Source organism: Calypte anna, chromosome 1 (genome assembly GCF_003957555.1).
Source record: "Calypte anna isolate BGI_N300 chromosome 1, bCalAnn1_v1.p, whole genome shotgun sequence".
NCBI classification, from domain to species: Eukaryota; Metazoa; Chordata; class Aves; order Apodiformes; family Trochilidae; genus Calypte; species Calypte anna.
In genome coordinates this window covers 169,266,539-169,284,645 of record NC_044244.1, presented here as the reverse complement: position 1 = coordinate 169,284,645, position 18,107 = coordinate 169,266,539, and the positions used below count along the sequence as shown (strand labels likewise).

General features: G+C 43.3%; 1 protein-coding gene across 4 annotated transcripts in view; it reads left to right on the top strand.

Annotated features, from left to right (window-relative positions):
• The window catches only part of LCP1 (lymphocyte cytosolic protein 1), a 55,016-nt gene extending 49,416 nt beyond the window's left edge, over positions 1-5,600 (top strand). For all 4 annotated transcript variants that reach the window (XM_030467230.1, XM_030467245.1, XM_030467238.1 and 1 more), the window contains 3 exons: positions 1,530-1,653; positions 2,562-2,686; positions 4,112-5,600. In XM_030467230.1, the coding sequence (XP_030323090.1) occupies positions 1,530-1,653; positions 2,562-2,686; positions 4,112-4,244 (382 nt within the window). In that variant the 3' untranslated portion in view covers positions 4,245-5,600. The remainder of the gene's footprint in view (positions 1-1,529; positions 1,654-2,561; positions 2,687-4,111) is intronic.
• Positions 5,601-18,107: the final 12,507 nt, after the last annotated feature.

The following is an 18,107-nucleotide window of genomic DNA, read 5'->3' as shown; positions in this document are numbered from 1 at the left end:
TGAAATTAACAGCAAGTTTCTCAGACAGTATCTGCTTCTAGGACTGATAACACTCAATGTTTATAGTTACAGCTAGACAGCTGAGAACACTGCTCAGTTCTGAGGAACATTTTACCCTCCAGAAGGAGAGAAGGAGAAAAAGGTCCCACCTGCAGCCCTCCTTTGGGGAGGAATGAACAAGATAGATGCCAGAATTGACCAAACAGAGTATTCCATCCCATACATGTCATACTCAGTATAAATTTGATGGATCATGAGGGTCAAACCCCTTCCCTTCCTTCCTGCTTCCCCTTTGTTGCCTGTCCCTGTCTTCTTTGGCATCCTGGGAGGATTCCGTCTGTTCCTCTGCCTGTGGTCCTGATCCGTGCCAGCCCATAGCTGTGTGTTCCTGCCTCCAGCTCCCGACTGCTGCCGACTCCAGGAGTCCAGCCTGGACTTTCCCAGGGCTGCCCTGCAGCCTTGGTGGTGACATGAGAGTTACTAGGGGAAAGGCTGGAGGAACGTGGTATCAATTTTCCTGTATATTTGTATATATTTAGTAATTTTTCCTATTTATCATTACTGTTTCATTGAAGTTGTGTAGTTTAGTTTCCAACCCATAAGTCTCTCTCCCTTATTCTCTCTCCGTTCTTTATCAGGGGGGAGAGAGAGATTAAGAGAGAGCATCTGTTACTTGGTTTAATTGCCAGGCCAGTGTTAAACCCTGACACTTTTGCTCAGTCCTAGTTAGGGATGTGATCAGGAAGCACGTCATGATGTGGGCAAGGCCATTGCAATCAGCTCATGCAGAAGATTATTATTGGCACTACCAGCATAGCACGAATAAATAAATGTTCATTGCATGGAAGAGAGAAAAAGAAGTTGAAAGGTCTCTGTATCAGGGAATAGTACTGGAAACAGGGAACTGATGCAGAAGTTTTATAATCTGCTACCTGAATTGGATGCAACTCAATAGCTCTCCCCACTTATTGTAATTCTGTTGATGTGTGTGTAAGAGCTCCACAACTGCATGTAAAGAGACCCAGTGGTTAGGTACTGAATACAGACTAAATTCAGTCAACAAAGCAATGTGTAGGTGATTAGTCTAGGGATGTAGTGATTACTTGCCATCAATTTGGGATGTCTCTCCCAGGTGTATGTTGACATACAAGCAAAATACTCCAGGCTTGTGTTTATGCAGAAGGTCAGTCTTAGATTAGCATAACAATCCCCTTCTGGCCTTAAAGTCAGTGATTATTTTTTTAAACACTATGAGAACGAGTCATTTACACTCAGACCCACTAGGAGGGACCTTGTAGGAATTCAAAATTTTTTGATGGTCCCAGAACAGTGCTTAGGGAATTGGGGATGAATTAGACCCATTAGAATAATTATCATGTTATGATATAATTCACATACACTGTGAGTGTGTAGGAAGCAGAAGAATATCAGGTCTAGGAGTGATCCCAGTCAAGCTGCAAACATACAGAAGAGTTCAGATGTTATGGTAGACTCTGAGCAAATGCAGGTATTTTGGCTTCTCTCTTAAGGTACACCCTGAATATCCTTGAAGACATTGGTGGTGGAGAGAAAGTGAATGATGAAATCATTGTCAGCTGGGTCAATGAAACGCTGACTGCAGCTGGGAAGGATTCGACCATCTCCAGTTTCAAGGTATATTTCTTTGTTGGAAGTCTCTACTTCAGAATCTCTTATTCATTGTGTTTGTGTGTAGGTAATATACATATATAAATATGCACACACATATGCATACACACAAACACAGTATTGTATGATGTAATCAGATATATAGTTTGATTATTTTTCACTCCCTTTAAAAAGTGTGCTCAGCTATACAGATTTTATTCAAGCATCTTTATTTTGAGAAGGTAACAGAAACATGATTTGTGCATAAAAGGAAACCCCCTGAATGCCAGTTTAATGTAAGCAATCAAAGTATGGAGCCAGAAATTATGACTGGAATTAAAATAAAGCTGCTGTGCTGTTGATTATTAAACAACAGCAATGACAAACAATGGCATTAAAAAGTAAAATAGCAGTACATTCATAATCTGGTAGTACCATTCAGGGGTACCTTGCTCTGTTTTGCAAGGTACTGTATAAACACAGAGACAGACCAATTCCAGAGAGGTTCTAGTTTTGCTAACTTATCTGCAACACTTCCCAAGCTGGGGAACATTCAGTGGATGTAAATCAGGAGTTTGCACCAGGCGAGGACAGATCCATCAGACTTCGTGTAATGAGCTCAGGAGTCACACAGCTGGTCCCCCTCACACCTCTCATCAGTAGATGTGTATCAATGTCATCTCCCCACAGGAAGAAAATTCACCAGCCCAGCACCCCATCTTTTGATTTAGTGATGTTTTATCCATTGGGAAAAAAAAACCAAAACTTGGAAGAGTTCTTAGACCACCGTAAATGAAAAATTATGCTAAGCAGCCCTTTGTGAAGATGTAAATGGTATTTCACTGAGCTGTCCATTTCTCCTGAGTATAGGCTCTGGCATTGTGAAAGATCTCTCATCCTGTTCTTGCATCTAATAATATTTTTCATCTCTGCAGGATAGCAAGATCAGCACCAGTATGCCAGTCCTGGATCTCATTGATGCCATTCAACCAGGATCAATCAAATATGACCTCATAAAAACAGAGGACCTGAATGATGAGGAGAAACTAAATAATGCTAAGTATGTTCATGCCAAGTGACACTTAACACAAGTTACCTGCTCAGGCTTGCCTGATTTTGTCTTTGAAAACTGCTCTGCTCTCATCCTCATCTGGCACAACCTCAGAGCTGAGAAATACCTCGAGTCAGAGGCATGAAGGCTAGAAGTTAGGCAGTAAAAGAAACTATCAATGGAAATGAAGTGTGTAATGTAATAATTCCTGCTTTATAATTCCCTTGAAGGGAGGAAAGCCACTTGGCTTCACAAGCTCCTATTTTCTCTTATTAAATTTATTTTTTTTTTCAGAGATCAGGGAACAATGCCAACATCAGTGATTAGAGGTCATGATACCTTTTTAGTCATATACAAGTGGAACAAGGGCATATTTAAGAGAGAAGGGGGAGGACAGGATTAATGCCTGAAAAGCTGGTTTTATGGATGTGGATATTGATTTTTTTTTCCCAAGAGCAAACCATTTCCTAGCAGAGAGGCAATCCTGAGGGCATCTCCCTTGCCTTTCAGAGTTATATGGATGACCTCCTGGTTTGATCATGGGTTTAGCTTCTCCTTTGCTATTCAGCAACTACAAAAGAGAAAAGGATGACTGTGTGGCAATCAGCCATAATTTTTAGACAGACTTTTCCCACTATTCTTTTCCCCTTGCTTTTCCTACCATCTGCTCTCTTTCTTTCCTTCCAATCCTAGTTGTGCTTCTCTATATATTTGATTTCTTCATTCCTCTGCTGATGTTTTCCTCTTTTGCCCTCCCTTTCTCTCCACTCCAACACACTTCCTCTATTTTGAGAAGAATTTCACAAATCTATGTGCTATTCAGTGGGAAAAACATGGGATTTTCTATCTTTTTCCATGAAAAAATAGAAAGAAGAGACATACTAAATGTAGAACAGCCAGTAGCTGTGCAACAGTGCACTCTGAGCAGGGAGATGAGAAGGTCAGCTTGCAAATTCTAAGTCAAACAAAAGAGAAATCCCTGAAAGTTGATTTTCCAGCAACAGTGATCTCCACCACCATCATCCTTTTGCTTTCCATCCTCATTGATTTGTTTATGTGCAAAGACTGAGTTGCAGAGACTGAGGGGAAACAAGACCAGAATGGCTGGTTGTGAGGATAATCTTTCAAGGGATGGAAGACTATGTGTTTCATACCAGACTTTGACCTGAAGTCTCCCATGCTACAAATAATCAGTGCTGTAGCCTTCAGGGAACACACTCTACCTTTTACTTGGAATTAGCTCTTAATTAATCTGATACATTCTTATAGAAAGGAATGTACCATACATTCCCATAGAAAGGTTTAATCTTGATGAATTAGTAAGAAATGTCCCACTGAAGTACTGATCATCTAAAAAACTTCTTAAAAGGGGGAAATGAATGCTACTGCACTAAGTTATTTCTTTGTTTTCTGTCTTTCACTCCTGCAATGCAGATACGCCATCTCTATGGCAAGAAAAATTGGAGCAAGAGTCTATGCCCTTCCAGAAGACCTGGTTGAAGTCAAACCCAAAATGGTCATGACAATGTTTGCTTGCCTTATGGGAAGAGGCATGAAGAAAGTTTAAAGCACAAAGGACTTGTACTGATGCCCCATATTTGCCCTTCTGATTCCCTCAAACTGGATGCTCTTCTCCGATCAAGAAAATACGCAGGGTGCTCATGCTTTTAAGGCATGAATGTGATACATGGTTCCAGATAATACAAAAGTTGTGTGTCCACGAGTATGCAGGATTTTTTTGGTTTGTTTTGAACAGTAATATGTGCTTGATTTCTTTGCCTTATTTTCCACTTTGCTAGATATAACCATTTCATATTCCTGAGTAAGTTTTCAATAGTGAGGCCGATACATATCCTTGTATTAATGGATACCAGGGTTTTCTGCCAGAGGTCACCTTTGCCTTGGAAGGTACAAACAGCTTGTAGGATTACAAAATGTTATATCCTGCTTCTGCACCTGAAAATGTCTTCATGCTTCTGGTAGCATTTCTGCCATATTTTCCCTCAGTTCACACCTGGGATAACAAAACGGGTTTCCCCATCCAATGCAAGTATTAGTAACTGTATTTTGGGAATGGTAAGATCCTCTTAGGAAATTCTTCTGGGAAGAGAGAAGTGTTTAGAGTCTGCTATGTGTTGCTGGTATATGAGCTGAGCAGTACTTTTCCCTGTAAGTTATGCCTCTGTCATCAGTGCCATTACTCACAGAGTGCATTACTACTCACTGCAAAAAACATACTGTAACTCATTCCTCCAAGAACACCCAAACTCTGAAACCTGTGCAAGAAATGCTCTCCAAAGAATAATTTTATGTCGTAATTTTTATGTCATTATACACTTGAAACATAAGCAGATTGCAGCACGTGGTAGAAATTAAAACCATGTGAAGGAAACTCGGGGGCTATACTTAGTAGCAATAAGATAAGAAGTGAACTAGAAGGATGCAGGATGACATATTTATGTAGTGAATAAAAATTAATTTCTGTTAACTTTACAGACTTGCACTCGAAGGGCTGTGGCCCAGATTCAGGAGAGCATTTACATGTATGCTTGCCTATGAAACACATACTAAAATGCTTCCCTGAACCCAGGCTGGCATCCTCAGTGGAGCTGAGTCAGCATAGCTTTGCAGCTAACAAGATGCTGTCAGTTTGCCTCAGTCAAAGGCCTAGCTGTCTGTGGATAGTCAGTGGGATATATTTGCACTGAATCTCTTCCTTGGCACGAGTCATTTACTGTTCTGGCCTTTCCGTGGAGGTGAAATGCAGAAGGAAGGAATTTTGCCTTAACGCAATCCCCCCTGACACAGTCTCAGTTCCCCCCCTCTCTCCCTGCCCCCTTCCCCTCCAGCCCTTTCAGAACTGCCTTAAGAAAGAACCAATATTCAATGACATGAGAAGTCTCCAAATAAAACGTTCTATAGAGCCAACTGTGTTGTCTTTGTTTTTAGTAATGCACGTGCTAGTGGATATATATATCATAGAATCATAGAATCGACTGGGCTGGAAGGTACCTCAGAGATCATCAAGTCCAACCCTTGATCCACTACCGCTGCAGTTACCAGACCATGGCACTGAGTGCCACATCCAGTCTCTTTTTAAATATCTCCAGGGACGGAGAATCCACTACTTCCCTGGGCAGCCCATTCCAATGCTTGATCACCCTCTCCATAAAGAAATTCTTTCTAATATCCAAAACCTGCCCTGGCACAACTTGAGACTGTGCCCTCTTGTCTTGCTGAGAGTTGCCTGGGAAAAGAGACCAACCCCCCCCTGGCTACCCCCTCCTTTCAGGGAGTTGTAGAGAGTGATGAGGTCTCCTCGGAGCCTCCTCTTCTCCAGGCTGAACAGCCCCAGCTCCCTCAGCCTCTCCTCATAGGGTCTGTGCTTGAGTCCCTTCACCAGCTTAGTTGCCCTCCTTTGGACCGGCTCCAGGACCTCGATATCCTTCCTGAACTGAGGGGCCCAGAACTGGACACAGTACTCGAGGTGTGGCCTCACCAGGGCTGAGTACAGGGGCAGAATCACTTCCCTGGACCTGCTGGCCACGCTGTTCCTGATACAGGCCAGGATGCCATTGGCCTTCTTGGCCACCTGGGCACACTGCTGGCTCATGTTCAGCTTCCTGTCAATCCAAACTCCCAGGTCCCTTTCTGCCTGGCTGCTCTCAGCCACTCTGTCCCCAGCCTGTAGCGCTGCTTGGGGTTGTTGTGGTCAAAGTGCAGGACCCGGCACTTGGCCGTGTTATGTACCATATATCTGAAATAGGGACAGATTTTAAAAAACCAGCATACTGTGGGCATGTTAAGGATGTGTTTTCCATATTGCTATTGAAACCACAGATTGCAGAAAGCTGGAAGAATATTTTCCTAGGTCATTTCTGTACCTGCCACTCTGACACATTGTCAAAAATAGGACTCTGCTGGCTGGACCTGCAGCCTGACCCAGTATGATTGTCTCCATCTGGCACCATACTTTGTCATCCTCTTTCTTTGCTCATATACCCATACATTTTGTGGGGTTTCTGTATCCTGCAATGCAAATGTGCCACTGAACTTCTGTACTAAAAGTCAGATCCTGTTCTTAATTTTATCTGGCAGTTGTGTTCCTCTCATAAACAGCATCCCAAGAACCATTCTGTCTGGTCACAATATTTCCTAGGGCTGGCAGAGGAGAACATCTTGACACTGAGTATCAGCCCCAACTATTGCCCAGTGAGGAGGAGTTACCAGAGGGTGGCCCCTATGGACCTCTTCCTCCTTCCAGGTGTAGGAACCAGTGTTGCCATACAAAAGGGGTGGCAATGAAGAGGTGGCTGCTGTTCCCTTATGTTGTTGACCTGGGATTCCAGTAGGTAAAACAGGGAGAAGAAGCTGCAGGCAGAATCTGTGACCACAACGGGATGACCACGGGGAAGCAGTCTCTTCTTCTAAATAACCAGTGAGAGGATGAGAGGGAATGGACTAAAATTGTGCCAGGGGAGGTTTAGATTGGATATTAGGAAAGATTTATTTACTGAAAGGGTTTTCAGGCACTGGAACAGGCTGCCCAGGGAGGTGGTGGAGTCACCATCCCCATTCAAAAACCATGTAGAAATGGCACTTCAGGACATGGTTTAGTTGGCATGATGGGGTTGGGTTGACTGTAATGATCCTGGAGCTATTTTCCAACCTTTATGTTTCTATGATTCTACATATTTTTATGTGTACTACACACACATGTATGTTCATAAACTGGAGAGGCCACCTTTATCAGGATAGACAGTGTAAATCTGAAAGGGTCATGTAACCCTGCTTGAAGTCAGCCCTGCTCTGGGTTCCCTGTCTCAGGACTCAGGGGTAGACATGAGAGGTGAATCAAATGACAGATGGGAGTTGGAAAAAGCACCAAAAGGAGAGTGGAACAATTTTTCTTAGTCCCAAATGAATGCTGGCACTTGCTATCCCTAGAGAGAGGGATGGATTTTTAGACACAGCATTTCACATTCACCAGCCTTTAGTAACTCTTTTTTTTTCTGAAGGGGGGGAGGATTTTTAGAGGAGCCTGCTGAGGCAGGCAGGGAAAGGAGGGTTTTACACATCATGCTTTTCCCATAGGCAAAATGCAGGACTTCAGAGTCCCTGGAGATGGAAGCCTGCTTCTAGCTCAGGCTCTGCAGAAGGGTCAGATGGTGTACACTGTTATTTGAAGTATATTTTGTGAAGGAGGCTGCTTTCCCTCCTCCTCAGCATCCCAGCACTGGAGCCAGGCACCCTGCCATCTCCCAGCCCACCCAGTCCCCTGCATTTTGGGACACTCTCTCTGTACCCCAACCTGCAGCTCTACAGCATCCCTGAGCCCTGCCACCAGCCCTGGTACCTGTGCAGGAGGGACAGATAACCACGAGGTGGCACTCCTCTATCTGCTGTTCAGAGATTGGCACCCGGGAGCTACGGAAATCTTCTCCTCTGGGAAATGGGAGAAAAAATGGGATATTTAACCCTAGGCAAAATACTAGAGACTGTCAGCATGCAAAAGGAGTAAGTGCTGGTGGCAGTGATACTATAGGAAATGCCTTAACAGATCTTCATCCTTATCTCTATAATCTCTTCTGAAAAATAAAGCTGTCGTGGACCCAAAGGTGTGAGAATACCCACATTCTTGGTACAGGAGTATGAAAATTTAAATTAAATAGAAATTGCATTTCTATTTATTTAGATATTCTTATTTTGGTGTGGTTTTTTGTTTGGTTTTTTTTTGGGGGGGGGGGTTTGGTTGGTTGGTTGGTTTGGGTTTTGGGGTTTTTTTGTTTTTGTTTTTTGTGGTGTTGTGTTTTTTTTTTCTAGCCTGTAATAAATATCCCAGCAGCTTCTGAAGGGGTTAAACCCATGACAAACACTAAACAGCAAACAACAATGCCAGGATTTGGAATTTTCTGCTGCTGCTTTTCTCCAACTTTTCCCATCACTCTTAGAGAAAGCAGCTGTCTTTGGGATTCACTCCCAAATCAAGCTGGCTTTGTAAGCATTTCTATTATTGATTTTCATTGCACAATTAATCATAATTTTCAAGGCTTTAAAAAGGCTGAGACATTTATATGAATAAAAATAAAGCATCAGCAGTTAGACTAAGCAGGAGGAAAAAAACGTGAGGGAAATCAATCCTTGTGCTTCAGGCTACAGTCTGATCACAGATGGACTGTGAAGGAAATAGCCCCCCATAGTGTACTAGAGCATAATTAGGAGCATGATGAGGATTTTACACTTTCTTGTAAATCATCTATCCTGGATAGAAATAATCTGTCCTGCCTTTAGAGGGGGGATAGGAAACAGTATGGCTGGATACTGTGCTCTTGGACAGATAAAGTCATGTTTCTGCTTCCTCTGGAGATAGAATTGAACCAAGACCCTGTAGAGAAACAAGATAAACCAGGTGCCTCAAGTTGCCAAAGAGTGGGTGTGAGTCCACCTGTGCCTGGTTAGGGCAGGCCCCCTATTACCAGGGGGCCAATAAAGGTGGGACACACACCCAGAGAGAAGCTCACTCTGGTGTGAGGTAGTGCAGAGACCAGCAGCTTGTGGAGCCTCAGGAGCAAGAAAGGCGCTTCCTGCTACAAAACCCCAAGCTGGTATCACTCCTCCTTCCAAGGGCAGCTTACTTCTGCTGTCAGCCTGAACAAAAACTTCAGGTCTTGGTGTCCATTGCTGCCTGGACATACAGCAGCTTTGGTCTGGCTCCTGCTTCAAAAACAGGACCCTGTTTCTGGTAGATGGCTCCAAAAAAACACATGAGCAGCACTGCTCCTACACTAGTTACCCAGTTACCACTGATTTCATCTTGATGGAAATATGGACCCTGGTGCTTCTGCTCTTGCAAACCCAAATGTTGTGTTGCAACTGGAAATCTCCATCTCCCCATCTTCTCCTACTTTTGGCAGCCTCCTCCATCACTGAGAGAATGGACTTGTTAAGAATTTGGGAGCATTTTTCTCCAAGCTGCTCAGTCCAGTATTTCTCAGGCAAGCAGAGAGCAAGGTCACTGGATGCCTGAGCTTCATTGCCTGCTGAGGGGTGAGCAACGACAGAGTTAAAATTTATACAAAACCAAGAAGCTGTCCAAGAAGCAAGGCAGTAAATAGGGGAACACTGCATACTGCTAAGGTGATAGATTTCATGTAACTGAGTGCAGGCAACCTCTGAATTAGGAGCAAAATAACTTAGTAACATTCTCATTTTGTTCATGTTGTATTGGGCTTTGAGCAAGTTGGTCTAGTTGAAGGTGTCTTTGGACTAGTCAGAGAGGTTGGAACTAGAGGATCTTTCAGATCCTTTCCAACCTAAACCATTCTATGATTCTATATTTTATATATTCTATATGTCCCAATATATATATTTTATATATATTGGTATATATTCAATATACCAATATCCAGTGGCAGTTCTCTTCTGCCACGATGAAATGGGTGTTGTCCTCCTGATGGGTCATTTGTTGCTCAGGAGGTGACACATAACTCTGAGGTAAAATTGCTGGTTTTAAAGCATTTTTAATCACTCCTTTTTTACTTTCTGCACCTTGATCACCTTTTAAAGTCAACAGCATCTTACAAAAAACCTAACTTACTCCCAGGGTGCAAGCTACTATTACTTTCACAGGTCCATGATAAAATGTCCAAAGAAAAGCCTGAATTCCCACAAGTCATGGGCTTAGAGTTAATGATATGCCTAAAATGTGTGAAAAGGGCAGAAAGTTATGCAACCAGCCATGCAGATAAACACTGAACTTCCTCAGGGCAGGAACTCATTTAGTGCACGTGCTAAGGATCTAAAGGAACACAGCAATGAATGTCTGTGAACACACAAAGCATGGAGAGAAACCCCAGAAAATCACCAGGGAAATCTCCTAGCAGGTCATCGACATGTTTGGTGCTGCTTTGATTCACAGAGACAGAACACAAATATCTCCCTGCCAGGCTCTTCACTGCAACCATGAAGTTTTCCAGGCTCTTCACTGCAGTTAAAGCAAACTGGACACCTCAGTTGGTTTGGCACATGTTGGTTTGGCACTCAGGTGGGGAGATGTCTTCTGACCAGCCCCTCAGTAAGATGTCCTCTCTTGGTTTTGCAGCCCCGGAGCAGAACATCCTGCAGATCTGAGAGGTGGTGGATAAGCCTTAGGAGCATCAGCCCCTCCATGCCTTCTCCTCAAGACCTGTGTCTGCTTAGGTGCTAGTGAAACAGTCCTGTGGTTAAGTAGCATGCCAGTGAAAGGCACATCAGCCACATCAGTGAAAACTAATCAGGATCTCTGAGGAAGGACGTAGGCCCTCACCACCAGCCTTCCCTCCACTGCCTGCTGCACCATCAAATTACATTCCATGCCAGGGAAAGGTGACTGCAGTGTTCCATAATGCTTTAGCCACCATCCTTCTCAGACCAGCATGGGGCAAAGTCTGATGCCCAAGTGGTGATCAGACTTTGCCCAACAGTCAAATGCCTCTAGAAGCTTCCCAAATTCATTGCTGGATCCAAATTCGAAGTAGAGGTTGTAAACTGTGCTAATGGAACCTGTACTGTCAGAAACCTCCTTGGTTTGCCAAGCTTTGCCAATCATGTGGGAACAACCTACTTGTACAAGCACAGCCTCTGCTAGCATCCATGAAGGAGCATGGAGTTCTCAAAGCATGGTCCCTGGATGCAGGTTGCAGAAGCTCTCAGCACAAATGTCCTCAGATGCCAGAGAAGTTGCACCATGCTGGGCCAGAGCAACCACACAACAGTGTCACTGCTTTGCTTTTGGGTTGCAACTTCAACACTGAGAATGCATGGTGGGGAAGTTCACCTCTCCCCTTCCCCAGCCCTGGATGGGTAGAAGAAAAGTCAAGTGACTGTTTGGATGCACTTGTACAGGAACTGTTCCTCTGGGAATACAAGGAATCTCTCTGCAGTGTGGATTTGCTTGCACAGATTGATGGTCAGCACGGGGTGAGAGTGAGCCAGTGCCTGTCTACAGTGGGGACCACACCAACTGAGAAGGGTGAACAAAACAGGGCAGGAGCTTTGATCCTTGGAACTTTGCTTCACCAGCATTCTCAAACAGGTCCTGGCATCCTCCAAACAGGTCCCATCACTGTCCAAAACCTCAAAGGAAGGTCCCATTCTTCCAACATCTGACAGGTGCCATCCAAGAAATGTGAGCAAGTGCAAGCAGTGCAGAGAAGAGCAGTGAATCCTGCTGATGCTCTCAGGGACAGGCAGAATGAATCACTACTCTGTGGCTGATTGCATTCCTGATATGTACATACATACCTATGTACAGAGAGAGGAAGATGGGTGTGCATCCACCTGCTTGCACCTTAGCTAAAGTGTACTCTCTGCATGTGGTACTTGGAACACCTTCTAGCTCTGCCTGGAGTGTTCCTGTGGCTCCCTTTGAGATATATATATATATATATATATATTTTTTTTTTTTTTTTAACAAAGTTAAACTTGATTTGCAAGGGGTCCTTTTTAGGATCCTGGCAAATATCTGTTGGCAATAAGAAAATATAAGTGACTTAGCCAACATGTTGTTTGGGTAGGAGCTGAAAATAGACCATCAGGTAACAGAGCTCATGAGGAATGTGTTTAGTACAGACATCTCCTCACGTTCCCAAATACAACATTTTTCTCTCTGCTGACTCTGGAAAATTGCAAGAGGAGTAGAATAAGAAATGAACAAAGTAGGTTGGCATAAATGAGTTCTTCAAGATGCAAAGTGAACATGTATTTTCAGCCTCTGTTCACACCTATCAGCCACAACTGAAACATTGCCTGTACAGCACCCAAGGATGAGACGTCTGTTTCCTCCCAGGTTAACACATAAATTTCTGTCCCAGGTTGCATCTGATTTTTATGCTTGGGCATGACATGAGGGAGAAATGCCAGAACTACAGAAATGTAGACTTAGTCCAGATTTCTCCCTTCTGGTGGTTTCATAGGCTGCAAAATATTTTCTAGAATGAAATGACAGAGGTTGGTGACATTGGCCACGTATGTAAATGATCACAGCATCCTACAGAGATTAATTGGTTCATGAATAAAGATGAGGAGCTGAGGTGTGCAGGGAGAAATCATTTATCAATTATATGCCTTAGAAAACTGAAAGATGATGCGGCCTTAACGGCTGAATGGTTTTGAAAGGGGGACTTGTAAATTGAGTTCTAATTCTGTTCTGCTGAATTCATAATAAAAAGCTGTTAAACTAATTGCATCCTTGTGTGGTTCATGAGCAAAAGCACTCAGATCCATCGCACAGCAAGCAACAGAGATCAGTTTAGTTAGATTTTAGTTGTCCTTTCCCTCATGTAGGAAGGATGCTAACCAGTTAGCCTTGGACTCATCAGTAGCGAAAATGCATAAAAAAAAGGGCAAAAGCCTGTAAATGTTTTTTAGGAGATTGATTTTGTATTTGAAGCTGAATTTAAAGAACCAAGAAGGCTCCCATCGACTGACTTGGCTTTTTTTATTCTGCTTCAGTCACATGGACACATCAGCGTGATTACCAATCCCCTGGCGGGACTCATTGCTGATTAGCTGGAAACAAAAGGATTCTGGAGGATCAAAACAATAGCAGAATATGTTAATCCCAAAGGATCTGAGGGATGTGGCTGGTGATAACAGCTGACCTCTGCCCCTTCTGCCCCTTCTGTAGGCTTGTTATCAGGTTCACTGTTAGGAACAGACTATCCCAACCTAGTATGGGCTCTGGCACATGCTGAAATACAGGCTCAGATCTGGGAATCAATGAAGGATGAGGCTCATTATTTAAAATCCTGATGCTGGATGCTGTGCGAGCCCCAGGATCAAAGGGGATAGCTGCACTTAGGTCTTGGCTGAGCTTAGAGGAAATCTTGTGACACTTGGTTGTTGAAAGCCAAGGGTGCCACAGATGGGAGTCACTGAAGATTACTCAGTGTCACTGCTACAACTGCTTGAGACCATCTGGCTGCAGTTCAAGCAGTTCCTCCTTTGACTTGTTTTATCTGACCATGTTCTGGGGTCTGGCTCTCCTTCAGCAGCAAAAGCAGCTGCAGGAGCCCAGCGTGATGGCCAGGCACAACCCAGCATCTCAGTGTATGCTGGTGCAGAAGGTCCTTGAGCAATGACAGATACCCTGACTTAGATGGGACATGGGAGCCTGGGTATCTGGTGTCCTTCTGCTGCCACATTTGCAGGTTCAGCTAAAAGAGTGGAAATACTTCTTTAGAATTGCCTTCCAAGTGTGATTATACTTTAACAATAAACACAGTAATGGCACGAGGAGGTTTTATTTACTGCCAGTCCTAATTCCCACCTGTGCAGTTTTCAACAAAGAAATCAAGAGACTTCTTTGTTAATTATCTGCTCTGAAAATTGGCACCTGAGTCCCAAACCCACTCAAAAAGGTAACAGAAACCAACACAGATCAAACTGCCCCCCACTACTCCAAGGCTCCTGGTCAACTCTGCTGCAGCAAGGCTGGCAGGCAGCAGTTCAGCATGGCCCACGTAGGAGTAGCAATTACTACAGATGCAGCAAAACCTTTGAACTCAGCCAGATTTTTCAACCAAGCAGCATTTCATCAGGGAATGCTGATACATCAGAAGCAAAAAGGGTTGCTGGGAAGGCTCAATTTTGATGAATTTCCCAATTAGAGAAAATTATATTTGTTCAAAAAAGGAAGCTTTCAAACAGCTGAAATCTCCCCTTGTAATAGTTCCTAAATTCAGTCTTATTTCATCCAGGTCTTAAAAATAGAGCATAGAAATGCAAATAGGATTTTAATAAAAATGTGAAAAAGCCTTGAAATTGAGTAAAAAAAATCAACAATGCTTGAAATAATAAAAATGAACTGCTTTGATTAATTCAGTTGTTTTTTATAGTCACCCTTCACAGTGGTTTTTAAGATGACGGTTTTCTCCCCAGCTTATGTGGGAAATAGTTCTCAGCAGTTCTTGAAGGTTGAGAAACAATTTACTGTTGTAGGTAGAGGAAGTTAATCTTAATTTATCACTTTTGTGTCCCAAAACCCCACATATTCCATCTGACCATAGCAAACACCTGAAGTGTCCAAGCTGAGGAAGGGAGAGAGAGAATCCACGGGATTCACTGGAGTAAACACAGCCTGCTGCCTCTGAGAGTGTCAGCCCAGTGGCTATGAAGAGAACCAGAAGTTCCATTCCCCTCTGAGATATCCACAGGAGGTCACAGATGAATTGCTCTGGAGAACTGCCCACTTCTGTGCAGTGCAGATACAAGTGGCATGAGGTGACTTGCTCAGGTGTAGTGGTCTGCACTGGGAAGGGCTAATGTGAGAGAAAGGGAATCTCTCTTCCTAAAGGGATAAAATGAGCAGATAGGGGCAATGTCAACTTAAGTCAAAGGACAAACGATGAACCCTAACAGCTGGGTGGAAGCAGGGAAGATAATACTTAAGTCTGGAGTCTAAATACATCCCCATCCCTTTCTTTCATCAGTCGTGTTGGGGTTCTTTTTTAGCTTATTTTCTGCCTGGGCACAGCTAGAGCACTCCTCAGCAGCTCACGGGGCTTTTGGAGTAATCACTGTATAGGTGGTTGCTCATCAGAGCAAAATGCAGCCACACAGTATATATGGATCATAAGGGAAAGGAAATCTGACCTGCACAGAGCCTGCACTGTCACAGAAATTGCCTTTGTGTGTGATGTGTGTCATAGCACAAGTGTCTTTGCAAGGGGAAACCTCCACATTTTCAAAAATAAGCCCACTTCATGGAGATGCTTACAGGCCAGGAACCATATTTTAGACACCCAGATCTGAACAGTTTGGGTGCTGCTGGTAGGGCAGTGGTGCTGGGATGGAGCTGTGGGGGATGTGGAGCTGCAGTTCAGTCACTCAAGGCTGGTGGCTAAAGATGGTGAGGAGGATGTTGTCTTCATTACTTAAATACTAAGGAAAGGGAAAAGAGAAAAACCAGAAAGGTGTTTGATCCAAATAAGCAATGTCCAGCACATCCTTGAGACACATACTTGATTTGTGTCCTATCTTTAGCCATGGGACCCGTGAGGTTTGCAGACAAGCAAGAGGCATGAGGATAGACATTTTTTTATTCCTGGGCAGTCACATCTTCCATTTTATTTTTTTGTTGAATTTTTGACCTTTCATCCTTTCATTTACTTTTGCATTTATTGCATTTTAACCTGTGCAATGCCTCCAGCTCAAGAATCTGGTTTGTCCTTCCCTCAGAATTTCCTCTAGCTTAGTTTCCTCAAACACTCATTTTTTCCTTTTGAGTAAAACATCTCCAGTGCATACCAGAAGCCAAAAAGCAAGTAGAAGTGCAGCTTCCAAACAGGGTGTGAACCCTTTGCAACAAGCAGGAAAACCCATAGGAAAAGCAACCAATGGTCTGACACCTACCATTTGTCCAAAGCTTTCTCCTCAGGTAGACAACAGAAAATGTTTCCTTTTCCCACCTAATCAACAATTTTAAGGCACAGGGAAATATAATAATTTTCTTTCTTTTTATACCAGCAACCCTGCTCTCTTGGCTTTTCAGCCTCCTCTGTCACACCTACCTCAGCAGAATTATTTTTTCTTTACATTCCTGCCTGTGCATCAGACATTTCCAGATGAAAGCAAGCCCAGGTGACTGAGTTTTTTCTCCTGTGTTTTATCCTGTGTTGGCAGCTTCCATTTGCCTATGTGAGGGAAGGGCATCTGAACCATCGGTTTAAATATCAACCCCTGTGGCAGAATGCTGCCCACTGTGCTTACCAGGAACCTCCTCTGTACCTTGCCAGAACTTCCTTTTTGTTTGAACAACAACTAGAAAAGATAAAATAGGAACTACAAAATCTAGGTAAGGTGTCAGTGGTTTAGCTTCCTGTGAGGTTTGGGTTATATTTTTTTTCTTCCCTTTTTAAAAAATCCAGTTTGTGCTTAATTCCAGTTTGGGGATTTTCAGTGTAGATGTATTTTCACAGAGACATTAACTCCAGGGTACTCACTGGGGGGCATGATTCACTCCTGCTGACTTCAGTCATCTAAAATTTAGCTGTCTGACTTTTTAAAGCAAGTCTGGTCTCCTAAATAAAAAGAGCCAGGACTGAATTTGAGTTCTGAAGTCCTGATTGCCTGCCTTACTGATGCACTAGCTCTGATGTGAACCACCCCAGAGCTTATTTTGGAGGAGATTGATGGATGCAATCTAAATCCATGTTCCCTAACCTTAGCCCCAGAGCTTGCTCCCAGGCATTTTTCACCCAGTTCTACAGCTGTAACCTTCAGCTACACCTACAGAATCAAATAATTTAGTTCCCCTATTCACACCCAGGTCCTGGCTCTCTGGTGTTCCCATTGCATGTATGGTGATTCACTCCTCAATCCTCTTCTGGAATTAATTCCCTGAAAAACCTTTTATATCAGACAGCAGGTTTTGTTCCTTCATTTTACACCAATCCAATATGTTCAGTCAAGAGCTAGCATGAGGGTGGATCTGATGCTGGAGATGTAAATGTCCAGTTCTGCTCTGCATAAGGCTGCCATAAGGCTGGTTCTCTAACCAGTGCCATGCCTGAACTGTTTTGTTGGTGCATGGAAGAGGACTTGGACCATGATAATAAGCTATGTCCTAGCTAAGTTGGATTTACTGGTCAAGCACAGAATAAAGATGGACATCATCTATTCTGGACATAAGAAATTGATTCAGCTTTTCAGCATGTCCTATCAGGACAACTGTGGAGGCAAATCTTGGGCATCCAAAAAATAATAATAATGAGATGAAGTCTCACTGGTACTTTTTCTTGAAAGGCTAACCCAGAATGACATATGGAAAATACATGGATGTCAGAACATCACAGAAAAGAGAACATGAAGCAACACAAGCAATCTGATAATCCTTACGTGAGTCAAGTGTTGACCAAAGAGGTAGAAGCTGTGGAAGATGGAGACCCAGTTGATGTGCTTCATCAAAGGCCCTCCAGAGCAAGTAAGTATCATGTCCCATTTGCTCCTTGTTTTCTCTACCTAGCAAATGCCAGCAAAACAAGCTTTCCTCCTCAGGATTTTTCCATTTGGACTTAATGATCTCACTCTCACCCAACCTCCTGCTTGTCTGTGAGAGGATACAGGAGTTCTGGACACATAGAACGCTGCTGAATCTCCATAGATATTGGAGGGTCACAACTTTTTAGTTGGTGTTCATTCTTACGTCTGGGATTTGTAGCTGCAAGGAAATGACACAAAGTCTGAGATGACAAATTCTCCACATGCAAATGGCCAAAAGGTATTGTATCTTTTCATAGATGAGCAACATTAATATGAGCAGGACCTCCCCAGGGAGCTCTGTCATATTGACCTAGCCACCAGGAGCTTGGGGTTGAGGTGAGAGGCAGTATTAAATTTTAACCACTCTTTAAATAATGTTTTTGAAATCAATAATACGGGTCTTGAACCC